General features: G+C 39.7%; 2 protein-coding genes and 1 pseudogene across 4 annotated transcripts in view; 1 reads left to right on the top strand and 2 right to left on the bottom strand.

The window, feature by feature from the left end:
* CPM (carboxypeptidase M) overlaps positions 1–11606 on the top strand; it is a 65095-nt gene extending 53489 nt beyond the window's left edge. The window contains exons 4-9 of one of the 3 annotated variants that reach the window (XM_069489464.1): positions 647–819; positions 2536–2720; positions 3589–3759; positions 6922–7074; positions 9660–9808; positions 11176–11606. In XM_069489464.1, the coding sequence (XP_069345565.1) occupies positions 647–819; positions 2536–2720; positions 3589–3759; positions 6922–7074; positions 9660–9808; positions 11176–11418 (1074 nt within the window). In that variant the 3' untranslated portion in view covers positions 11419–11606. Of the gene's footprint in view, positions 1–646; positions 820–2535; positions 2721–3588; positions 3760–6921; positions 7135–9659; positions 9809–11175 lie in introns of those variants that run through there. The other 2 variants (XM_069489466.1, XM_069489465.1) reach the window with 2 other exon arrangements.
* An 11115-nt stretch (positions 11607–22721) lies between these two features.
* On the bottom strand, positions 22722–24142 carry LOC138396376 (probable ribosome biogenesis protein RLP24 pseudogene; annotated as a pseudogene).
* An 88-nt stretch (positions 24143–24230) lies between these two features.
* Positions 24231–26863, bottom strand: part of MDM2 (MDM2 proto-oncogene) — a 29897-nt gene continuing 27264 nt past the window's right edge. Inside the window, exon 11 of the mRNA XM_069489596.1 lies at positions 24231–25059. Coding sequence (XP_069345697.1) covers positions 24484–25059 — 576 coding nt within the window. The 3' untranslated portion in view covers positions 24231–24483. The remainder of the gene's footprint in view (positions 25060–26863) is intronic.

The following is a 26863-nucleotide window of genomic DNA, read 5'->3' as shown; positions in this document are numbered from 1 at the left end:
GAACTCAGAAGTACACAAAATATGACAAAAATTTGCACAAATGTGCAATAGGAGAACTTTGAAATAGGGGAATTTGGAAAGAGCGGAATGTAGAAGTCAGAAATCTATTTAAATTATGCTTACTACAAACTTGTATTTTTCTTTATTAAAAGCTACAGTGCAGTGGTTCTCCATCTGTTACCCACCAAGACATACATAATGGCTTTCATACCCACCATGCGTTCTCATGGAGATACCAGTTCTCATGCCCTCTCTGTAACTCCACCTCTTTCTTTACCATTCTAGAAAGTACTAATATTTTGGAAGGCAAACAAGTGATAAACATTGTAATAAGAAGAACCTTTACTTCGCACTAATCCATTCTTCAGAGAGTATTTACAAATGGGTACTTTAACTTTTTTTGTGACACATTTCAAATTTTAATTTCGTTTCAAATTTCAAATTCAAGTTTGGTACTTTAACTTTTACTGAGGGATAATTTTCAGCACACCCCATGATTGCCACTTGCCAGGGTGTCTGTGTACTTGAGAAGCAGTGGCCTTAAAAACTAGTTGGGGTCTAAAATGTCACATGCCGAGGCCCCTGTTGGGGAATTTCCGTATCGCCTCTGCCCTGATAATTCCCCTTTTCTCTTTAACACACGCAGACTGTCGGGCGGGAACTGCTGTTGCATCTGATCGACTATCTCGTGACCAGTGACGGGAAAGACCCTGAAATCACAAATCTGATCGACAGTACCCGGATCCACATCATGCCTTCCATGAACCCAGATGGATTCGAAGCTGTCAAAAAGCCTGACTGTTATTACAGTAACGGAAGGTAAAGATAGGCCGATCTATCTTTATTCAAAAACAAAACAACTCTAGCCTGGGCGATAGAGCAAGACTCGTCGCTACCAAAAATAAAAAACTCAGCCAGGTTTGGTGGCACCTGTAGTCCCAGCTACTCAGGAGGCCGTAGCCGGAGGATCATTGTTAAGCCCAGGAGTTCAAGGCTGCAGTGAGCTATGATCACGCCACTGCACTCCAGCCTGAGTAACAGAGTGAGACCCTGTCTCTAAAATAGTAAGTAAATAAAATAAAAACAAAACAGCACAAAGGCTCCCATCAGGCACCTCTTGGCCCCAGCAAGAGGAGTTACGTAATAGTGCAAGACCTCAGAGCCTGTCATGTTGCTGATGAGTTGATCCTTGGGGCTGCCCGTGGCTTGGGGGCTGGAATGGAAAATCCTGAATAAGGCTGCTTGGCCCCTGTACCCGCCTCACCTCTCCTCTCCGCCTTCGCTTGCCACTCACGCGCCTGCCCCTGCTGCAGCCCCTCCGGCTGCCTCCACCTCCTGGAACTCCAGGTGCATGGGCGCTTCCCACCCCCTCCCACTGCCTACCTAGCGTTTCCTCAAGGACGCCTTCCCCGCCCCATCGTTTACTAGGTCCCCAGTATACTCTCACATTACCTGGCACTTTACCTTCCTAGCACGATTTTTAATGTCTAATTTCTTATTTAATGTCTCTCTCCCCACTCAACTGCAAGCTACCTGAGGGCAGTAATTCTGTCCCTTGTGTCCCATCGTCCATCGGTGTTAAGTCCCTGGTGCTACCATGGTACCCGGGCCCTTGATAACCTCTAGTTGATGATTAAGCCAGTAGTCCAAGAACTAACCACAAAGAAGAACGAGTCTTGAAGTAATTCTGATTTAAACAGTTTATTTTGTTTCAAGCTGCCTTGGGAAGTTTAGAATTTCTCAAATGTCTACTATACATTTATAATGTGTACAATTTATAAATCTGTTTTCTTTGCCAAAAATAAATAAATGAAATCTAACCCCTTGATTCCCCCCAATGTTAAGTTTTTCTAGCATATTTAAGCAAGGCCATTCCACTTTTCAGAAATACGTTTGTTCATACTGAGCAGAAATTGGAAAATAAAAAAAAAAAAAAGAAATACGTTTGTATGAAGTAGTGTGTTTACTGTTGTTTCTGTTACCAGTTGCTATGTAACAAAACACCCCAAAATTTAGTGACTTAAAACAACAGGCTTTTTATTGACTGTCGAATCTGTAAGTCAGGAATTTGGGCCGGGCAGAGCAGGGATGGCTAAACTCTATGCCACAGGTCCGGGGGCCTCAGCTCCGGTCTGTCTGAGACGACTAGCCTGGGCCTTGTGTCTGGAGTCTCAGCTCTGGCTGCCACCTGGGTTCGTCATTTCTCCATGTGGACTCTCCATGTGGCTACCACTGGGGTCTCGGGGTTCTAAAAGAGAGTGTTCTAAGAGCAAAGTCCCCAAATGCAAACACTTATCAAACCTCTGCTTGCGTCATAATAGCTAATGTCGCATTGGGGACAGCAAGTCACATGGGAGGGGACGACATAGGGTGTGAATGCTAGGAGTGGTTCACTGGAGGCCACCAAGGCAACCTTCTCCATACCTGTATTCACATTTGGGAAAACACCTGGAGCCCAAACCAAAGGTCTGTATGGTGTGCGAATTCACTCCCTCACACACCAACAATAACCCTAAGAAATTCTTTCTTTTAAAGGGAAAATTATAACAACTATGACCTGAATAGAAATTTCCCCGATGCTTTTGAATTTAATAATGTCTCAAGGCAGCCTGAAACTGTGGCAGTCATGAAGTGGCTGAAAACGGAGACATTTGTCCTCTCTGCAAACATGCACGGTGGTGCCCTCGTGGCCAGTTACCCGTTTGATAATGGCGTTCAAGGTAAGCAAGCGCAGCCCAGGCAGGGGCGGAAAGAGCCTCATCTTCCCAACCCTGAGCTGTCCTACCTGTGATTCTTACACAGTAGATGGGCAGTGTGGCCCAGCTGACAGCACACAGCTTGACTTGTCTCAGTGAAATAGTGAAATCAGATTTCGATTATCTCACAGGAGGCAACATGGCCAAAAGAAAATAAAGCTAGAACAACTCACCTTTCTTTGCTAATTATATGAACAATAATTGCTGGCTCCTCTTAGAACTCTGTGGGATGAGGTATGTACCAAGGACTTAAAATATTACAGTGGCTCCATTTAATCCCTGCAGTACCTAAGGAAAGTTCACCAACCTCCAGAAATTAGCAAGAGTGACTAAGAGGATATTTAATTTTTAAGCTGATTTAGGAGGAGTTTGGGTACGTACAGGTTGAGCATCCCTAATCTGAAAATCCAAAATCTGAAATGCTTGAAAATCCAAAACTTTTTGAGCACTGACATGACACTCAAAGGAAATGCTCATTGGACCATTTCGGACTTTGGATTCTTGGATTAGGGATGCTCAAATGGTAAGTATAATGCAAATATTCCAAAATCTGAAAAAAAAAAAAATCCCAAATCTGAAACACTTCTGGTCCCAAGCATTTTGGATAAAGCATATTCAACGGGTATCTGACTTATTTTGTGAACTACCACCTTGTATGTATCATTAAAAAGTAGAAAGAAGAGGAAGCATTTATGGAAATAGGTAGAGGATTTCTCTCCAGGGACATGAGAGCATTTGTGTGCGATGTGATTATGTATTTCCTAATGTAGTATTTGTGTTTCCTCTCACTCCAACGTCAATTGAAAGGTCTTGGCTTGTTTTTCAAATGCAGCCACTGGGGCATTACTCTCCCGAAGCTTAACTCCTGATGATGATGTTTTTCAATACCTCGCATATACCTACGCCTCAAGAAACATCAACATGAGAAAAGGAGATCAGTGTAAAAATAAAATGAACTTTCCTAATGGTGTTACAAATGGATATTCTTGGTATCCACTCCAAGGTGAGTTTCTCTTCGTTTCTTCCATTCTCCTTATTGCCTTCGCCCAGAGGTGCCAATTGACCCAGCGGTTGTCAAAAGATCTTTAGGCACAATGCAGTCTCTTCATTTGTGTCTCCATCAGCTAGCATCACAAGAGCAGTGGAGGTGACTGATAGTTTGAAAAAATGCTCAGACATGTTCCTCACTGCCAAGGGCCTCCTTCATTCATTCAAATGCTTATTCAGCATCTGCCTACTATGAGCCAGGAACCGTGCCAAGAAAGATGAATGAGACACAGAAACCTCTATTAAACTTGAGACCTTACCCTCAAGTTTAATAGAGGAGAAAGACATGTAAATAAATACAGTCATGTGTTGCTTTAGCAATGGGGAACATGGAAGGAGAGAGATTATCAGAAGGAATAATATAAACAGATGCTCAGGGGCAGGAGGCACCTAGGACAGAAGGGCAAGAGGGGAGACAGTGGGCTGGAACTGCATTTTCGTTGCCCAGTGGAAAGCATTCCCTTCCAGCCTGGTGAGCCTGACCCTGCCAAGAGCAGGCTGCAGGCTGCGTTTCTGCATGCAGGCCACTTCCAAAGGCACCGTTCCCCGTCATCACTTTGGATGCGCAGGCTGTCAAGTAATCTTGCACAAGTTGATATAGTACTTTTGTGCCTGGGCAGCTCTCTGCCAGTTTTGCAGGTAATGTAAATAAACATAGACCACCATTGATAGGCAGCAGATACAGCTGGACACCACAGCTTCCCAAACCTCCCTCTGTTTGGCCAAGACACAGCCCCAGACCCACACTTAGGGCTCCAGCATAGTCCCTGCTCTCCACTCTTCTTAGCTAGGAAGGGGCCCCTCCTGCCCAGTGGCAGAACTATCTTTATGCTCACTGTCTGTAACTTTCAAGACAAATCCAGATGTGTAGGAAATTAGCTAGGAAGAGTTGCTGCTGGGAATTGTTCCCAAGTGTGCCTGTGTGTGAGCTGTGTATTTTTCTCAGACAAAAAGCAGGCATAGCCAGCTGCCTTGAGGAGCCTAGAGCACAGTGTCTGGCCCAGCCTGGATGTTTTGTTTCTAGGCCCGACTGGCTTTCCAGAACTGTGTACACTCTCCACACTTGGCATCCTCAATCCTTTGCCAGGGATCAATAATGCACACCTGTTTTGCCACTAAAGTTCTTTCTTTTTCTTTTTGAGGCAGAGTCTCACTCTGTCACCCTGCCTAGAGTACAGTGGCATCATCATAGGTCATTGCAGCCTCAATCTACTGGGCTCAAAGGATCCTCCTGCCTCAGCCTCCCAAGTAGCTGGGACTGCAGGTGCACGCTACCACGCCTGGCTAATTTTTTCTATTTTTAGTAGATACGGGGTCTCACTCTTGCTCAGGCTGGTCTCAAACTCCTGACCTCAAGCAATCTTCCTGCCTCGGCCTCCGAGAGTGCTAGGATTAAAGGTGTGAGCCACCGTGCCCAGCCTGCCACTTTCATTCTTTCTACCTGAGACATATTTATCTAGCCACGGGCTTGGTTTTCTTTTCTTTCTTCCTTTTCCTTCTATTTTTTTGGTGAAGATGAGGTCAGAGAGAAATACAAAACCTATATGGTAAGTAAGGGAAATGGGACAGAGAAATTCTTCCTGGTTGGAACCTGAGCCTACATAGTGATTACTTAGTATTTAAATAATATTTTGATATGATAATTTGACCATTTTTTTAGCATTAGTATTGTTTTCTCCTTCAGTACTTCCTAAATACTCTCATAGAATTGATAATACATATTTTCTTGGGCAGATATCAAGTGTAACAAATTAAAATCTGCCAGAAACTACTTCCTTAAAAGTTAATGTATTTCACCAAATCCAGGAAGCTATTGATTGCAACACACCACATATTGCTGAAAAAAATAGTTTTTAGTTAAACTAAAAACATGCTATTTTCCAGCCATAAACTTTAAGACATCCCAATTCAGAGATACTAAAATATGAAAAGTTTTGCATTTTAGAAAATATGAAATTATTGAAAGTGGGGGTCCGGAGGTAAGGACTGGAAAGCAAGCCTGAGCCGTGGCAACCCCAGAAGCCACAAGGGGCTGGGCCTTCTACGCCCCGAGAGTCAGCAGCCACCCTTCTTTCGGGCCCAGGAGCCCTTTGGCGTGATGGGGCGTGTGCAAGGTCACCTGTGTGCCAGTTCCACACTAGCTGGAATCCCTGGACACGTTCCTTAACATCTGGGATCACAGGCCAGGCATGGTGGCTCACCCCTGTAATCCTAGCACTCTGGAAGGCCGAGGTGGGAGGATTGCTTGAGGTCAGGAGTTCGAGACCAGCCTCAGCAAGAGCGAGATCACCATCTCTACTAAAAAAATAGAAATTAGCCAGCCAACTAAAAAATAGAAAAAATTAGCGAGGCATGGTGCTGTGCACCTGTAGTCCCAGCTGCTTGGGAGGCTGAGGCAGGAAGATAGCTTGAGCCCAGGAGTTTGAGGTTGCTGTGAGCTGGGCTGATGCCACGGCACTCACTCTAGCCGGGGCAACAGAGCGAGGCTCTGTCTCAAAAAAAGAAAAAAAAAAAAAACCACAAACAAAACAAAACCAAAAAAACCCCACAAAACATCTGTGACCACATTTCCTCATCTGTAAAGCAGGGGTAATACTTGCTGTCAGGAGTCAATGAGTTGATACAAAGCACTTGGAACAGTATCTAGCAATAGTGAACCCTCAGTAAATATTGGCCATTATTATCCCCCAAATTAGTGAAAAATTAGCTTTACATAATAAGTATATTTATAAATGGTTTGTAGAAATGTTTTTAAAGAAATCTTATTCTAGCTTACAGCCATTTAAAATGTAATTTAAAGCATCTTTTTTGTAATGTAGGATTTCAAAAAATACAAATAAAAAAGGACCCTTCCCTCACCCCTCACTTAACTTTGATGCACAGTTAAACTTCAGTCAGCTCTGACCCAGTTATCCATATGGGACTATTTAGCGTTGCCTGGTCATGCCTGGGTAGTAAAATGTCGAGCCCCGATTTTACACGCCAGTATGTCAGATTCATCTTTTCCTGTTTACGTGTACTTTCCCTGCAACTGTCTGATTCACTCGTCCCCAATATATGATACTTGGCTCCGCTCCAATTTTAGACCTTAACAAAAATTAAATATGCTTGTGTTTAGGTGGAATGCAAGATTACAACTACATCTGGGCCCAGTGTTTTGAAATCACGTTGGAGCTGTCATGCTGCAAATACCCTCGTGAGGAGAAGCTTCCATCCTTCTGGAATAGTAACAAAGCCTCGCTCATTGAATATATGAAACAGGTGCACCTAGGTTTGTAAGGTTTTCTTATTAATTCCTTGTTAGTAATACAAAGTACAGCACCTGGCCAGAACTCTGGGCTGAGCAAATGCAAGCCGCTGTTTATGTTTTCTGGGCACAGCCTCATTTTCGGTACCGGAACTGATGGTTAAGAACTGTCTCTGCGTGAATATCTGCAGTGTGTGAGAAAGGCAGCGCCCATCTGTTCGTAGAAGGGAAAGCGCGATGCGTGTTACTTTAACGTGGGGATGTACAAATCCAGAGTATCCCTAATTTTGCAACTTGAATGATCTGGAAATCTGACAAAAGATTAGGAAAACAGGATGCCATACTGTGTTACATCATTTCCCATTTAGAAAACTGCCATGTTTGCTTGTCCCTCGCCACGTGTCCAAGAGCCTGGGAACATTGGACATACCATTTAGCACTTTTTCCACAACGGGGTGGTAACCTAACACCATTGGCTTCAGCCTCTCACACCTTTGAACTCTACCAAAAGTCCTGGCGCTAGGAATCTTCTCAGCCTGTTTTCTGAAAGCTGCCTGGCTCTTATCACAGAGGGGCAAACTAAATGTGGCAAAAGAGTGGTAGCTCTCAAACACGTGCAGCACAGTTACTGGAGGGCTTGTTAAAACAGATTGCCCCAGCCCAGAATTTCTGATTTAGTGGTTCTTGAGTTGTCAGCGTCTTCCCAGGTGCTGCCAATGCTGCTGGCCCAGGCACTACGCCTAGAAACCATTGCACTAGAGAAACTCACCACCTGTGATGACGATGGAATCCCCCGCAGGTCACGTTTATTAACTGTGTGCGCGTGCGCGTTTGCACACATACGCATTTAGGAGGTTTGCTGCATGGGCCTACTGCATAATGGCATCATTTCTGGAATTTTCTCATGATTCAAACTAAAGCTTTCCACCTGCTAAAAAGGAGATGGAGAAGGGTAAGAGAGGAAGCACAGGGCCAGAGGCTGAGTATGGAGATAACTGGGACCCTCCCTGGGCTACTCGGAGGCCTCTGCCCTCTTTTGTGCCTGTATCCCCCACCTGCGTCCCCCGGCCTGAGCAGACATACACGAGATGATTGGTAAACTCACAGGGCTGTGTCATTCGTGGAGTAGGTTGATAGGGGATATTTTTAAATGTCAACTTTCTTTTTCACCAGCATCTTGATAAAGTTTATAAACTTATTTTTGGGTCTTTCTCCTTTCTCATTATGTCATCAGACTTTGTTTTGTCTCCTCTCTTGCTTAGTATCTGGTATTTCATTCTCCATTAGATTTTCCTCGTGAGGTATGACGTATTGGTGTAACCTTTCTATTCTGTTTCTACTCGTGTTGGTCTTTAGTGGGTTACTCTGCCTGTTCATTTTGAAATTCATCCTTCATCGGTATCACTTGGGAGTGCAACTGGATGTAAAATATGCTTTATGTACCTGCACTGCTATTTTCAGAAATTCATTCTAGCTGTAAAGGTTATTTGCCAAGCCCTGAATTAAGGTGGGCTTTGAAGTATCGTGTTGATAGAAGAAGTGCCAGTGAAGGAGCTTTGTGAATTGATAAATAACAGATAAATTGCAGCATAATTATTATTAATTTGGAGGGCTTACAAGTCCATTTACACTAGTTTTCATAAAGAATATTAATCTACTTGTCTCTGCAATCAGATGTAAATGACTCACTTAAAAATGTATATATTAACACACATACACACACACATACACACACACACACACACACACGTATATTAGCACATCAACCCTGCCCCCTTGTGGTCTAAAACAAAGGCATGATATGGTTTAATAATGAAACCATATTTCAAAATACAGATACAGTGAGGTTATTATTACTTAATAGAAAGGTTCTTTTCCTATTAGTGCCCCACAGGAGCCAAAGAGTATTTTCGTTTGTGGATGATGGGATCAAGCATCCCTTTATTGGTATTGCAGTGGTTTAAGGAAATTATTATTATTATTTTTTTTTTTTTGAGACAGAGTCTCACTCTGTTGCCCAGGCTAGAGTGAGTGCCGTGGCGTCAGCCTAGCTCACAGCAACCTCAAACTCCTGAGCTCAAGCGATCCTCCTGTCTCAGCCTCCCGAGTAGTTGGGACTACAGGCATGCACCACCATGCCCGACTAATTTTTTCTATATATATTTTTAGCTGTCCATATAATTTCTTTCTATTTTTAGTAGAGATGGGGTCTCGCTCTTGCTCAGGCTGGTCTCGAACTCCTGAGCTCAAACGATCCGCCCACCTCGGCCTCCCAGAGTGCTAGGATTACAGGCGTGAGCCACCGAGCCCGGCCCGGAAATTATTATTTTTTTAGAGATAGGGTCTCACTCTGTTGCCCAGCCTAGAGTATAGTGGTGCGATCACAGTTCACTACAGCCTCCAACTCCTGGGCTCAAGCAATCCTCCCACCTCAGCCCCCCAAGTAGCTAGGACTACATTCATGCACCACCATGCCTGGCTAATTTTTAATTTTTTTGTAAAGACAGGGTCTTGCTATGTGGCACAAGCTAGTCTTAAATATATACAAGAATCTTTTTCATATGCCATAAAACGTGGTATTTATATTTAATTTTCTTTTCATCTTACAGGTGTAAAGGGTCAAGTTTTTGATCAGAATGGAAATCCTTTGCCCAATGTAATTGTAGAAGTCCAAGACAGAAAACATATCTGCCCCTATAGAACCAACAAATTCGGAGAGTATTATCTCCTTCTCTTGCCTGGGTCCTATATAATAAATGTAAGTATGTAACACTAGTTATTGTATATATTTAAGAAACATATGCCCAATATTTATTACTGTTTTGATTTAACAAAATGTTAGAGAAGGGAAAGTAAACTTATTTTTGATGTAACTTAAAATACAAGCAAGCTACTAATCTGATTTACAGCTGAAATTTGTTGTTGAGTATTTTATTAATAGCATATATTATCAAAGTGAGAGAACAAAGATGACAATCTAAGATCCATTGCTGTCATTTCTGAGTTGTTCACTCAATCACCAAACTGTACTGCCACATTACCATCAGGTAGATTCTGTAAGATCCTAAATGAAAACAATGTCAAGCTCCATGGCTTTTCCCCTTAGTGCCTGGCAGGAGGGCTTGTCAACTGCTAATCCTCTTCTTGGGAACTTCCACTCCTACTGAGAAGATGGCGTGAAAAATCTCAACTCACTGTGAATCTTTGCCTACAAAGCCCTTTATTTTTCTTCTATTTGCTGTGATATTTCCATTCTATGGGGGAAAAAAAAAGAGTTTTCCATGTATTGAATCTAAATTATTTTTATGCAGTCCCATAAATAAGCCAACCTTTATGGAATAAAATTATGAATTGTTCATTTACCATTAGTTAGACTACCGCAGTGGTGTTGACCATAGGTCTTAGGTCAGGGACGAGATTTGAAGGTAAGAAGCTGAAATGAACGGCTAAAACACACGCCAGTGAATGGTTATGTCAATGTTACTCCCGCATCCTTCTCCCTCCCCACCATATACAATGAAAGCATTTCTCAGTAGACATCACCTATAGTTAGTTTAGCATTTGTCTTATTTTTCTTGATCACTTCTACCACCAAAAAACCAAATCTAGCTGAAGATTCTAACTCATGTGAACAAAACTAGGTGAAATCAAACCTTTTTAAGGAAACACTAGATTTGTACACTTAAATCAGCAAAGAAAATGGAGTAAATTGAGGAAATAATTCTACTTATAAATAATCTTGGAATATCCAGTGAGGATATTAAGTACAGACATGGGACAAAGGGAAACAGCTAACGCTTCACCTTTGCACTCCATGAAAAATGCTGGTGGCAGAATCATTCTGCTGCCTCCTCCTCTTGACTTCCATCCCCAGACAAGGTACCTGTCTCCGTCTTTACTTCACGTTGTAATTCTTGGCAACAACATTAACAACAATGGTCTCTATCAACAGGCATTGGGTAACCCAGTGATCAGGACCAAATCTGGTACTAGCCCAGGAGGCCTGGCAGATTGTGACAAGCTTTGCACAAAGGCTGCGTTTTAGTGGTGGATATCAGTGTCTTCAGAGTTGGCACCACGAAACAGCTGAAATCACTCATACAATTGTTTCCTGTTTCTTCTCAGGTTACAGTTCCTGGACATGATCCACACCTCACAAAGGTGGTTATTCCAGAGAAATCCCAGAACTTCAGTGCTCTTAAAAAGGATATTCAACTTCCATTCCAAGGGCAATTGGATTCTATCCAAGTATCAAATCTTTCATGCCCAATGATTCCTCTATACAGAAATTTGCCAAGCCGCTCAGTGGCAACAAAGCCTAGTTTGTTCTTATTTTTAGTGACTCTTTTGCACATATTTTTCAAATAAAGTAAAATGTGAAACTCAACCCCGTCACCTCCTGGAATCAGGGATTACTCACACCAGGTTACTACAGCCCTGACTCCCTCTAGTGGGATCTCAGCTGGATAAACTCCATGGTCTTCCCGAAGAAGAGAAATGGATGTTTCCAAACCCTGCAATACGTGACACGTGGTGATAATGAAAGGAATGATTCAGTCTTGATGATGAACGGAAGACACCTACCTAGCAAGTACTGCTTATTTACACTTAATCTTGAAGTAGCTTAGAATTTTTAAGAAGTTAAACCTGAGAATCAAAAAAGAAGTTCCTGGCCGGGCGCGGTGGCTCACGCCTGTAATCCTAGTCACTCTGGGAGGCCGAGGCGGGTGGATCGCTCAAGGTCAGGAGTTCGAGACCAGCCTGAGCAATGAGCGAGACCTCGTCTCTACTAAAAATAGAAAGAAATTATCTGGCCAACTAAAATATATATAGAAAAAAAAAAAATTAGCCGGGCATGGTGGCGCATGCCTGTAGTCCCAGCTACCCGGGAGGCTGAGGCAGTAGGATTGCTTAAGCCCAGGCGTTTGAGGTTGCTGTGAGCTACGCTGACGCCACGGCACTCACTCTAGCCTGGGCAACAAAGCGACACTCTGTCTCAAAAAAAAAAAAAAAAAAAAAAAGTTCCTGCAAGAAAAAAATGAGCTAATTTTGTATACAGAGAGCCAGAAGAATATAAGCAATAAAGATGAACATTTATTGATCGCCTACTATGTACAGGACCTTGCCATGAGTGCCGCATGTGGAGAGATAGTAAGTGCCATATATGATTAGTTCTCCGCAAAGGGAGAAATGATCATAGGACTGGGACTAGTTGTGTAAATGTTCTAATGAGAGAAAATAGGCAACCCTGTCTCAGTGGCCCAAGAAAATATGGGATGTGTCTGATGGGATGTGTCTACAGAGCCCCAGAGCAACAGGTCGATCAAGTCAGTCTCTCTCCCTGCAGAGCCCCGACCCTGCCTGTCTGCACCTGGCTGCCACAGTCCTCTGTTACGCTGACGACTGCCACAGGTGTAACTCACGTTACACGCCCACAGGTGCCCTCGTGTCTCCCCTGCGCCGCTGCAACAGCTTTCTCAGCCTCTTGCTCCCAGCCTTCTCCTCTTCAAGTCCATCCTCCACCCAGCCCTGGGGAAGGGGAGCTGTTTGAAACAAAAATCAGCAACTGCTTGTATTAATAGTTCATCAAAAAATAACATGCTGTTTCTGTCCCCTGTATCTGGAATGCCATCCTGACTCACTACATTTCCTTTTTCACGCCTTTTCACACTCAGTGCTGGAATCAACTCCACTAGGAGGTCTTGGCTGACCACCGTCCCATTCAATTCCATTCCACTCCTCCCGGCATTGTGGGGTTAGGGGCCCTTCCTCTTTGCTCCCCACAGTAAACTGGTTATCTCTATTATTGGATTTACAACCCTGTGCTGTGATCTTCTACTTCCATGTGTGCCTTCTCTAATAGAGCATGAGCCCTTCAAGGCCAAGATCTGTTAATTTGTTTAAAAATTTCATTTTTGTATCCTCAGAACCTAGAACATAGTAGGTACTGAATGAATGAATGAACAGGGGGTTCCAGAAACCTGTTACTCCTAGTCCCTACCAGAAACTGTCTAGGGCTTTGAGTCATTTTATGAAACTAGGTCTTATGCTTTGAGCAGTCTTCAGCTCGTTAGTAACACTGACAGAAGAGTGTTTTCATGTACATAATCAAGAAAAAGTTCCACATACATTGCTTTTACTCGACCTTGAATTTATCCTAAGGTTGGTAGTAAAGGTATTATGTTACCTATTAACAGCACTACAAACTACCTTTTTTTTTTTTTTATCAGAAAACAAAATTTTTGCCATTAGTACTCAATTTGAAGCACTAAAAGTTTTCAAGTTCTCGGGTATGAGAGTTACCCTATCTTAAAACATTACATGTAAGAAATAGGGAGGAGGAGGGGGGTAGTCATTAAACAGAAAAAAAACAATAGCAACTCTGGTCAGCAGATTTCTAAGTGCTGTGTATCACTCACGGAAAGTGAATTGCCTTGGTTCTTACTTTAAATGGAAAGTTCAAAGGATCCAGAAATAAAACCATACTGGGCTTGTACATGGTGAGTGCTTGAGAACCGTACAGGAATGAGTAAAAATATAGGCATTTAGGAGGCATTTCTGTGCCAAGCTTATTCTACATGTACAAAATCATACATGTTAATATAAACAGAATTTGTACTCTTTTTTTAAACCACTTATAAAATCTGGCAATAACCTGAATATCTTGATCATTTTTATTTAAATAAGCAGTACTTTAGACTTGAAAGTATGTATTAATATTAATATAATATTGCAGAAAATGATTTTCGTATGTTACAAATGAAAGCATATAAAACTAAACTTGATTTGCCATCATCCCCCAATTTTTTCAACCGGGCATTGTAACTTTTCCTTTAGGATAGCAGTTTTTGAAGGGACATGAACTAAAATCTGAATTGGTTCATGAGCCTGAATGTAAATTTCTTATTGAAATAATGTTTTTAAAATCAGACATTTGTATCAGAATCAAACTTAAAATCATATAAAGACTAAACAAAACACAACCACAGCATTCTGACTGTGGTCAGACCGGGTCCCCAAACCTCCCTGCCTAACACCTTTCCTACTGCTCCCCACCCTCTGAGACTGGCAGCCATATGCTCCTGGGGCTCCAAGTGTGGGCATAATTCCTTTTAGAAAGACACCAACATAATAAAAGTTTTCAAATGATAACTAGAAGGCAGGAGCCCTGGGTTCTAATCCACCATACATTCAGTTTCCTTGTCTGTAAAATGAAGATCCCTACTCATCAGTGATTCTGTGACTGTCAGAAACAGTGGTAGGATCTGTCACATTTTTGGTACCATTTTTGGTGCTTGTCCCAGTGGAGGGACGATAGTTAACACTCAGGTTGATAAATGTTTGGAAGGTAGTATAATACACCTTATTAAAGACCAAATCTGTTGCTTCAGATATGAACGGAATTGACCTGAAAACTGAAACAATGGTTAGCTGGAATGATCATCTAATATTTAAGGAAATTTTCATAAAGTATTATAGCTTTTTCTCATGTACCTGTTCAAATTTTGGTAAATGTTAACATGAATGAATACAAATAGTGGGGAATATTTTAGAAAAATATTAAGTCCCTGCAGGCAAGTTGTCAGTGTTGATTTTGGTGCTTATCACATTCAGACCTGAACTATTGGATGTATCAGAAATGATAAAAGCCTCTTCTCAACATTTTTGAAAGTCTTTCTAAGAAATCAATGTTGTGTTTTGTTCGAAAAGCAAATTTGTCTTTGTGATCTGTTTCTAAAAATGGTATGAGTTAGCGCTATGTTTAGAAAGTAAAAATGTCTGGTGCTGGGTTGGAAATATATTTTCCTAGGAAATCCAGAAAAAATAAGCATAGCACATTGTCTTATTACAACAGGATAACTTGCTTATTGAGAAGTTTGGTTGTTTTACTCTATATGAGAATAATACAGTTGATGTTTATTTTATAACAGATACTTTATATTTTCCTCATGACTTTAGATGGGAAAAGGGAAGAAAATAACGATGGCCAGGTTGGTTAAAGAGCACCAGATGTTCACAATACTGTACCTAAAATAGAAGTTTGGGTTTGTTACAGACTTTATGTTATACCAACTAATAAGCAGATATTATACTGTATTGCTCACAGACCATTTTATCATATGAACTACTTTAGCATATGAACTACTCCACAGGCTTTTATAGATGTTTCATAGCTGATTTTACAAGTTTTCTTGGTGACTTTCTTTTGTACTATAATTAAGAATTTATTAAAATGCACAAGTTGTCGAAGACTGTAAAGTTTATTGGGGAGGGGCCACAACTACCTCTTAGTTTAGTAAATTTAGAATATTTCTGATTCTTAATAAAGAACTAATTATTCATAAAATAATGAATGCTGTTTCTTTCTATTACCTTGAAAATGATACTTATACAAGTGTAACAAAGTCCACTGGAGAGAACTGATTGCCACCAAATAAAGCCTAGAGATCAGATTTAATGACCTTTTATGAGGCAATAATATTGCAACAACTCTTCAAAGTCCAGATAGTGCCTCTAGAACATTTTATATATGCCATATGTTATTTATATTATATGTAATATATTCCAAATTAATTTGTATCATGGGGCAGTCTGTGCCATGGACAAGATGATGGATGAAAAGTGTGCTTTCTGGTCAGAAAAAAATTTTAGAAAATTCACAATTACATTATTGTAGTAAAGAGTCTGAGAAACTATGCAGAAAATAAATGGATTTCCCAAACATACGTAGCTATGGAACCACTTTCTTAAATAATTTAGCCTCATACCAGCTCTTTGAACTAACATTCCTGAATCTGCAAACACATTTTGGGAAATACTGATAGAGAAGTCTTTTGTTCTGAATAACAAACTTTATTGATTTCTAAGTGCTTTTGAACCACAGAGCACAGTTGTGAACAAAGAATTTGCCTCCAGTCAGAACTGGAAAACTAACAGGCCTAACCCTGGTCAAATGCAATCCCCTGCTAGTATCAACCTAGTCATAGGACAGAGGTTGGGCTCAAGTTTACATCTGCCCTCTGAAACAAACTACACAGATAATAGTTTAAATGAGACATGGCTGAGTAGGAAACGGCTAAAGTACAGATACTGATTTTTTTGAAAGTGATACATATCTCATTTTAGAAAATAAACTTGGAACAGTTTTTCTATTTTCAAAAGAATTCATGATACGGGGACCCGTTAGGCAGAACTCACAGGCAAATTTTAACTAGACTTCAATATTTAAATTTGCAGCTCTTTAAAGCATCCATTACAATACCCCCTTCCACAAAAGCAAGGTACAGTTTTAAAATGAACTAAAATTTTCAAATATTAGATATGCAGGGGAAAAGTAAGTGTATAAATAAGTGATTAGTCCATTTCTGGATGGCAGAATTATGTGCTTTTGCTTTTTCTCCTTCATTTTTGAGATTTTCTATTTACTGCTACTTTTATAATGGAAGAAAAGCAACTGGTTTATAGAATAGAACCTCAAATTTTAGAATCACCAATTTACATAAATGATTGCTACACCTTCTTACATATTAAAGTTTTTCAGAGTTTATACTAAAATATCAAAAGTAATAATTTTTTCCTAATTAATGAAGTTATGGACATTCATCCTTCAACACTAAAGCGTAGTATTTTTTGAGCCAGCACAGTGCCACATGCCTGACGTCTCAGCTACTTGGGAGGCTGAGGTCGAAGGACTGTTCAAGCCCAGGAGTTCGTGGCTAGCCTGGGCAACATAGCAAGACCCCATCTCTTAAAAAAAAAAAAAAAAGGGATGAAAAAGCATAGTACTTTTGTGCAGTATTTGTCTTATGATCTCTGATTTTAGGACCAGAATGTGAAGTGGTTTGCTTGTTTGTTTGTTTGTTTAACAACTTAGAATAGAACTCCCAACATTTCTTTGCTCTCTAGGCCAGCAATTTCTCTTGAAGTATTCTCTCAGCACTGTTAGGGGGTCTACCATTAGTGGATACCTTGAGTTCTCCTAATGTGTTGCTTCCACCATGTGGTTAAAAAGTGTATAACTCTGAAGAGACTTGGTTTTCTCATAAGCCTCCTATAAAAAGAAACAAATGTGAGAAAGGTGGAAAAATTATTTTTATAGGAGGGATTTTGTTAAAGAAAAGCTTTTTCAATTGTCACAATTCTGACACCTTATCAACTTTTAAAGACTTTTTGATATTTTTGTCATTTACTGTACACGCAGTATTTTTTTCAGGATGTTTTTTATTTGGTGGGGGGTTGGGGGAAAAAGGGGAACAGGGTCTAGCTCTGTCACCCAGGCTAGAGTGCAGTGGCATCATCATAGCTCACTGCAACCTCAAACTTCTGGGCTCAAGCCATCCTCATGCCTCAGCCTCTCGAGTAGCTGGGACTATAGGCATGTACCACCACACCAGCTAATTTTTAATTTTTTTTTTTTTTTTTTTTGGTTAATTTTTTGTAGAGACGGGGTTTTGCTATGCCCAGGCTGGTCTTAAACTCCTGGTCTCAAGAGATCCTCCCTCCCCAGCCTCCCAAAGTGCTAGGATTACAGGCATGAACCACCGCGCCCAGCCCAGGATGTTTTTAAAAAATTCTTGTCCTCTTCTAAATCAGAGAAAACTGCATAGTTGCTTTCATTGCCAATCAACATCCTTTACTGAATGCCTACTGTATACACAATGCACCATATTTGGCAGTTGGGGGAAGGAGATACAAAGGATGTTATAATGTGGAGAGAAGATAGAAAGAAACTTATCAGTGTGAATAGAGTGTCTCAGAGTTCAGACAATGTATCAAAAAAGGTTAATTCAAGGGGGCTACCTAAATTGGGTTTTGGAAGTGGTTATGGTCATAAATTATGCAGAGAATATTATTAAACTTCCATTTACTAGAAGTCTTACTTCCTAGGTTCTATACATGTATTGTCTCATTTGAACTTAGCCCTTCCCACTACATCTTACGAACTTTGCTGCAGCAAAAATGGTTTAAGAAAGGGTGAAAAGAAAGCATCCGTTTCATAGAGAGCCCTGAAGGTCTAAAATGACCCAGCAAAACATCAGACATAATACCAACAAATAGGATATCCAACAAATATCCAATTCAGTATTTAAATCAAGAAAGCAAAATGATATCTGTAAATTATCTATAAATAAACTAAAAACAGGGGAGACCAAAGGCAGTACAGTCTATTTAGGGAGCTGTTACCGTGATCTTGAAGTAAGGCCTACTTAATACAGGATGGTGGCCTGGGAAGGTCTGAACCAAAAATAGATACACACAAAAGTACTAAAATTTAACCCTGAGAAATAAATGGAATTCATCTAGAACATGATAGTAATGGAAAAAATTTAAAAGGTGAAATTTTGAAATCAGGAAAGATACTGTTTTGATCAACTGACTTTAAGCTGTGGGCAGGACATCTAAGTAGTAGTATTCTGAGGGCAGTAGAGATGTGGGATTGAAACAGAAGAATCTATCAATTTTTTAAAATACGAATCTTTAAAGGAGAGAGCTTTGAAAACAGGAAGAATGCAAGTATGCTTCAGTACCAGCCCTCTCCCCAAAACAATCAATTACAGTTTTTTATTCAAAATAATGTTACTGTAACAGTATTTAAAGACAGCAATTTCAGATGCATATGTATAAATGACTGAACACATGGGGAGTCTCCCTCTGCTTGTTACTTTCCTGCTCTTGTTCTGCTTTATGTTGCTTTTCATTAGTTCCACTGTTAGCTGTCCATTTTACAATGTTACTTCTGAACACCTACTATATGGTGGTGCTTTCACACATTTATATCACCCAGGCTGGTTTTGAGCTCCTGGGCTCAAGGGATCCTCCCACAAAGCTGAGACTACACGCCATTACGCCCAGCAGATATTTATCTTTTTAGACCATTATTTGTAAATGTCAAAAAAAAAAAATACCCTATGAGGTTATTAAGTACGAAATGTCTGATCTCCTTAAGTACTAAGTTTGGCCACTGATATCTCTGACAGGTCACATTGACACTTCTTGTTTTATTTTTATTGTGAAGGTACAGCCTCAGTTTTTCAAATGCATGTTTTGGCTTGTGATTAATCTTTCAAAAATTTTTTAGAGCAATTTTTGTGAAACCACGGATAAGTCAAAAATTTGTGTTATTTTCTAATGAGTTCCATCGAGGTACCAATGCTGCACAGACAGCTAAAAATATCAACGAAGTGTTTGGGAAGGATGTGGCTAATGAATGCACAGTACATCGATGGTTTGAGAAGCTCCATTCTGGCGATTTTCATCTTGAACCATGTGGGCGGCCTGAGACCAAAGTGGATAATAATGAGCTGAAAGCTACAGTGGAAATGAATCCATCTCAACTTATGTGTGAATTAGCAGCAAGGTTTGACATTACTATTCCAACAATATTGGACCATTTGAAACAAATGGACAAGGTACAGAAGCTGGATAGATGGGTTCCACATGAATTAAATAGGCTTCAGAAGAGACATCTTCTGGAAGCTTGCCTTTCTTTGCCGTCACAACATATAAGCGAACCATTCCTGCACTGTATTGTTACGTGATGAAAAATGGATTCTTTCTGACAATCACAAGCATTTGGCACAACAGTTGGATAAAGACGAAGTGCTGAAACACAGTCCAAAACCAAATATTCATCAGAAAAAGCTAATGGTGCCTGTTTGGTGGTCTAGTGCTGGTATTATCCACTACAGCTTCATGAAACCCAATCGATCAATTACAGCACATGTCTACTACAACCAAATGGATGAAATGATGAGGATGTTTGCAATTAAGCAGCCAAGATTGGTCAATACGTGACAGGCCAATCCTCTTGCAAGACAATGCTCAACCCCATGTTGCACAAACAACGCTGCTCTCTAACTACAGAACCTGGACTTGGAAACACTGTCATCCACTGTAATCACCAGACTTTGCACCACTGACTACCACTTCCTCCAGGCTTTGGACCACTTCTTGCAAAGAAAAATAATTCTCAACAAGCTCTGGAAGACACCTTTTGCAATTTCATCGCCACTTGCTCTCCAGGTTTCTTCGCTGCTGGCATAAACAAGCTACTGTTAAGAAGGCAATGCTGTGTTGATAGTTTAGGCACATACTTTAATTACACTGCTTATTTGAGATATAATAAACTATACTTTTGATTTGAAATCTGACATCTCATATTTAATGAGCTTATAATTGAAAGTCAGCTATGATAGACAATATTGTCACAAACATTTAAATAATTGGTAATCTTTAAGTTGAAGAAATTTGTTTTTGCAAATACTAAATCAAAAACCTAATTCTGCATCCAACCAGAAAATACTGACTACAAACCTGTCACAATCCAATGCCATAACAACTTATAGTTACCATCATAAACTTACAGACCTATACACTAGTATCCTTAAAGCCCTAATTAAAAAACATAAAAAAATCTAAATTATATGATGCCAAGAGCTAACTCTCATCTGGCTTAGGGGTCTCCACAGGCTCCTGCATTAAAGCCAGCTTCAAGACTCAGGTCCCAATGCCTTTATTCATTTAATAAATTCTTATTAAACACCTACATATGTGCCTCATAATCAAGATGTCTTGGCTTATTGGAATTTAGTGTCAAAGATGACATAATTACAATAGGGATTTTTTTTTTTTTTGGGAGACAGGGTCTTGCTCTATTGCTCAGGCTAGTACAGTGGTGCAATTATAATCACAGCTCAACACAACCTCCACTACCAGGCTCAAACAATCCTTCCACCTCAGCCTCCTGAATAGCTGGAACTATAGGCACTCAGCACCACACCCAGCTAATTTTTTTTGTAAAGACAGGCTCTTGCTATATTGCCCAGGCTGGTCTCAAACTCCTGGCCTCAAGCAATTCTCCCGCCTTGGTCTCCCAAAGTACTAGATTACAGGGTCGAGCCACACCTATAATAGTGCTTTTAATGCAGACAAGTGGCATGATGATTAGCCTAAATTCCCTTCCCTGCTCCCAGCTATATCCCTTCTAGACCATTCACTATCACTTAGGAAACCACTTAAGCCAAGCTGCCATGTGATTACCCAAGTGAGGATAGGGAGAAAACAGCATTTCCTAGCCCTACTAACCTGCACCATTATTCTCTCAAGTTGGTCTTATTCAATGCCTACAAGGCTCCCGACTACATCAAGCTACCCAGTGATAAGTGTGCTTTCAGGGTGGGCAGGCATGACCATTCTAAAAAAAGAAACACATTCAGACTTGTGTCTTTAGTTACCCAAATATGACATTCACACAATTTCTATTTTTAACAACTCATTATGAGAAAATTGTTTCTAAGAACCAATAATCACATTCTTGAAACAATTCTTAATCATTTATTTGCAAATATATGTATATTAAACCTAAAAATTTAGACAATCATTAGTAATCCATAAGCATGTAGAGACTCCATTTGCAAATTTAAAGTGTTGTATAAATAGCAGTCATTGCAGACATAAAACCTAAATGTACTTCATTTATAATCTCATTTCTACTACCAACTCTCCTCAGAAAAAATAGCTACTACTTGGTTCTAGTTGAAGTATTATAAATTCCAAATAAAGCTTTATTGTATGTGAGGACCTCCAGAGCTGTACTGATCACTTCAGCCATTTGTCCTACTTACACAGTGGGTAAGTCCTGTGTGCGTGATGTGTGTATGTGGCTTTGAAACAAAATGTACAGTAACTGGCATATAAAGCTGCTATGCAAAATCATCCCTCAGGTCGAGTCTAAACTTACAGTTCAGTTGATTTTATTGTCCTCACCTGGATGTACAACAACTCACACACAGGAGGAAAACACTGGCACCTTAAATCAAGGCGGTTACTTTCAATACTTTGCTGAAGATTCTTATTTAAATATAAATTAAGAAGTTAATCTACACAGTCTACTTTTTACTTTAGAAATTTTTTAGAATTTTTAATTGACCTACAATAATTGTACATATTTATGAGGCACAATGTGATGTTTCGATACATGTATACACTGTGAGATGATCAAATTAAGATAATTAGCAGATCCATCAATTCAAACATTTATCACTTCTTTGTAGTAAGAACATTCAAAATCCTCTCCTCTACCTATTTTGAAATATTCAATACGTTATTGTTAGCTATAGTAACCCTACTGTGCAATAGAACACCACAACTTATTCCTAATTGTAACTTTTTACCCATTAGGAAGAGTTTTAAGTACAAATAATGGACAGATGTTCTACCCATAAATTCTGTTTCACAGAAGCAGAAGCTTTTTAAAGGAAAAACCACATAAATCTTAAAAGGCACTGGGATTCCTCTGCTTCTAGATTTAATTGCTAGGCTAGAAAAATAAACCTTGCTCTACTACTAGGAATCACAAGTTAGAACTGAGTAATTGCCAAAGTGGAAATTACATAGAGCCATTTTGGGCGAAAGTATTCAGCTTTCATCTCCAATGTCCACAACTACCTATAAGAACAGTGAAACCAGGTCAAAACAGTCCAGCATAACCAGGCTTCATTATATAAGGCCATTATGTTCTTCTAAGATGCTAATAAACCCAAACAGGAAATACTGAAATCAAATTAAAACATATTATTTGAGGCTCACTGTCACAGAAATTGTTAGTTCCTTGTTGTATCCTACCTTCTAAGACATCTTACTACAAATAACGTTTTATTTTATATACCACTAGCCATGAATTTTTGCCATTAGTTATTACATAAATGCTACCTGGTACCATTACCCAAAGGACATAACCACTTTATGTCCATAATTCATTTCTGTATTTACAGAATTTTCACGATTCACACATCTATCAGTAAAGATTTAACACTGACACACAATCTAACATCCATAGCACGTTTTGCAACTAGCAATGTATTTTTAATCACCCTTGAGTGACCTTATGTAAAAAATAAATCAATAATTTAGAAGTTCTCAGTCTCTAAGGAAGATTTTTAAATGTACATATAGAAATGGTTACGAGATTTTTTTAAAAAACATATTCCATGTCCACATCCTGCTGTAGCTTTTCTTTCAGCTGCTTTCCTTTACCTGCACTGCAAGAGGGGCCCAGATAAGATGTTCTGCTTGACTTCTTTGATGTCCTGAAGTTTCTGTTGCTCTTTATTTTTCTTCAATTTGTTCATTATAACTTGAGCTTGGCATTTCTGTTTGATCTCTTCATTGCGTCATCAGTTTTATTCTGTAGCTCTTGCTGGTATTTGACAGATTCATTTCTATGTTTTCCAAATTCAAATGAATTAGGTCTTTATGCTAGCTGCTTTACGGAATGCTTTTTAGTCTACCTAACCTTGTGTGGATTGCATTTTAAAGTTTTTATGACATTTGGACTTATGGAATCTGAACAGCTTACAACAGCCGCAGACAAACATCATGCCATGGCCAGGGAAGACAGGCCCCAAAGGGAACTAACACTTCTCAATATGCATGGTCCTTCCCGACCAACACCAAGCTTGAGAGGAAACCAAGAGATATTTTAGAATCCCATGTTCTGACCCTATCCTTTCTTGAAGGAAAGTGATGCCTAATTTCGGCACAATTCAGAGAGAACTTACAATCTTTTCAGCTAGTTTTAAAATGAGCAATTCTTTTTATCAAATTTCTGAATTCACAGGTTTCTAAAACTGGCCTTAAGAAAAGGTCCGAAACCTAGGCAACTACCAGGAACCACATAACCCAGCCGAAGGTCCTTCAAAGCATCTTAGAGCTGTTTTTCAACGCAGGGGCAACAATAGATTCCACTAAATCCTGATAAGGATCTTTTGTGACAAAGGGCCTGGTGTACTAGGTTAGTCTTCCAAGACAATTCCACATTTTACTAGGGAGCCTTAAAAAAGTTTTGTCTTATGAGTAAATGATGGCTATTCTCACTGACGATGTCATTACCACCTACCCTTTACTATAGTATAACCAGAGGCTAGAATAAGAAGTACATTTTTACTTACATAGCACCAAATACAACTGCTATTTTTTTTACGGCTCTCAGAAAGAGAAAAACTAAAGATCAGAAGATTTAAAAGTATCAAAAATTTTAAATATGCAAATCTGTCCACACATTTTCTCCTTACATGAAAGGTACTAAGTTACATTTAGATGTCCTACATATATTGTTTTTAAAAATCAGATACTTCTCATTTAAGAGAAAGTAGAAATTATTTAAAATGAGGGGTATGGGTAAGGGATGGAGCTATATATCCCATTCAAATTACATTAAAAGCCAAATATAAACAGAAGTGAAATTTTCCTAAAAGGAAATAAATAGTCACTATTCCCCTCCCAAAGTAGGTAAATTACACTAAAGAGAAGAAATCTTCACGCATTGAGACACTTTCTCACTTTGATATATGTAAATAAAAATAAGTTTCACGCTGTTTAAACTTTTAGGGTTATATAGTTAGAAACATAATTCTACTTTTATGGACAGGTCAACTAGGGGAAATACGTTAGCACAATCATTTGAATTGGTTGCCTGCATACTGGGCAGGGCTTATTCCGTTTCTTTAGCTTCTTTGCACACGTAAAACATGCCATAAGATGCCCTGTTTTGCCATGGACAATGCAACCATTTTTAGGTCGACCTTGGCAAATCACACAAGGTTCAGTGGCATTAAGGAGAAAGCCAGATTCCACACTTTCTTCTTTGTCTTGTGTTTCTTCCTTCTCAGACTCTTTGACATCTTCTTGGCTGCTATAAATAATGCTATTAGAAGTTGATGGCTGAGAATAGTCCTCACTTTCTTGTGACTGGGAGACTTGTGTGATTTTATCATCATTTTCCTCAACACATGACTCTTTGGAATCATTCACTGTAATTTTTTTACAATCTGGAACATCAAAGCCCTCTTCTGCTTGTGTTGGGTTTTCTGGTTTGGCTTTCTCAGAGATATCCCCTCTATCTTTCCCTTTATTTTCAGGAAGCCAATTCTCACGAAGGGCCCAACACCTGTTGCAATGTGGTGGAAGGGGAGGATTCATTTCATTGCATGAAGTACACTTCCAATAGTCCTTCAATGAAATAAGAGACAGAGTTAGTTTCTGTAACTCTTTACTAGTCATACCAATACTAGCAACTTCTATATGTCTAAGGTAAAATGTATCACACAGCTCAATTTTCAGCATTTCATGTTTTATATAAAATAGTCAATGTGTAGAGCATGAGGACTATAGTTAATAATATTGTATCCTAGGCGAGGCGCGGTGGCTCATGCCTGTAATCCTAGCACTCTGGGAGGCCAAGGCGGGTGGATCGCTCGAGGTCAGGAGTTCGAGACCAGCCTGAGCAAGAGCGAGACCCCGTCTCTATTAAAAATAGAAAGAAATTATCTGGCCGACTAAAAATATATATAGAAAAAAAAAATTAGCCAGGCATGGTGGCGCATGCCTGTAGTCCCAGCTACTCGGGAGGCTGAGGCAGTAGGATTGCTTAAGCCCAGGAGTTTGAGGTTGCAATGAGCGAGGCTGATGCCACGGCACTCACTCTAGTCAGGGCAACAAAGTGATACTCTGTCTCAAAAAAAAAATAAATAAATAAAAAATAATATTGTATCCTGGAAATGTACTAAGAGTAGATTTTAGGTTCTTTAACCACACACACAAAGAAGGTTAACTATTAGAGAAAACAGATACCTAATTTGCTTGACTGTAGCAATTATTTCACTATATGTATGTCAAAACATCACACTTGTATGCCTCATATATATATATATATATACACACACACACACACACACACACACACACAATAAAACAAAGATTTTAAAAAGTCAACATGTAACAGTCTCTCCACAAGTGTAAGACTGTAAGCACATTTTTTTCCAGCCATATTAGCCTGAAAAATCCTAAAACTTAAAATATATTTACTGTGATATTAATACCTACAAAGTTATCTGTTTCAGGACACACATACAGTTAGTTCATTTAGTTGAAGCAAGTGCTACGGGGTATTTTACTCTGTAAAGAAGCCTGCACCCACTCCCTCAAAGCCTCAACCCTGGGCACCACCCCTAGAATCCACCTAATCAATCTAGATGAAACGTGCCTCCTAGAGAAAGCCTCCCAACCCACCAGTGGCCAGGACTACCTTAGCAATGCTCTAAACCATGGCTCAACTGAGTGCTCCTTAATTCCACTCACGAGGGAAATGCTACAACATTCTTCTCAGCAAAACCTGTCATCCTTGGTCACTATCCGTAATGTATGCATGCCCTTTTATCTATCCTTTCCTGTGTTCCAAAGCTGTAACTGCTCAGTGCTGCTTCCTTATCCCAGCTTTTTCTCTCTCAAACCTTTCCACCATGCAATTTGAATAATAAACTCCCACATCTCCAGCCTCCTTACTGAATGTATCCTTATCTCCTTGCCTTAACTGAAGCATGTTTCTTGTCTGAGGACACTTTACAGGTAAAACAGCCATGAGAGGTTCTTTCTATTGTGACATGAGTAATGTAACCATTTTGAAACTGCCTGACAAGTGACATAAGACAGTAGTAATAAGGGCAGAGATTGGTTATTCTCCCACATTGGTTCTTTCAAGTTATCACAGGTGGTTCCCCTAAAACCAAAGACAAAGGTCTTGCGATATGGGACGGAAAATGCTTCAAAAAGTGTAACAAATTGCAAGATCTACATCTAAAATATTTTGCTCAACTTGATATCATCATGTGGGTCAATTACTTATTTTCTACTAATACAGCAAAAATTTTGAAAAAGATCTTAACACTTCATCTTTTTTGCATTTGGATAATTAGTGTTTCCAACTCAGAAAAAATGGTATTTCTCATTTGAATATAATAAAAGGCAGTATTAAGAA

This window comes from Eulemur rufifrons, chromosome 16, assembly GCF_041146395.1.
Source record: "Eulemur rufifrons isolate Redbay chromosome 16, OSU_ERuf_1, whole genome shotgun sequence".
Taxonomy (NCBI): Eukaryota; Metazoa; Chordata; class Mammalia; order Primates; family Lemuridae; genus Eulemur; species Eulemur rufifrons.
This window is presented reverse-complemented; position numbering and strand designations above follow the sequence as displayed.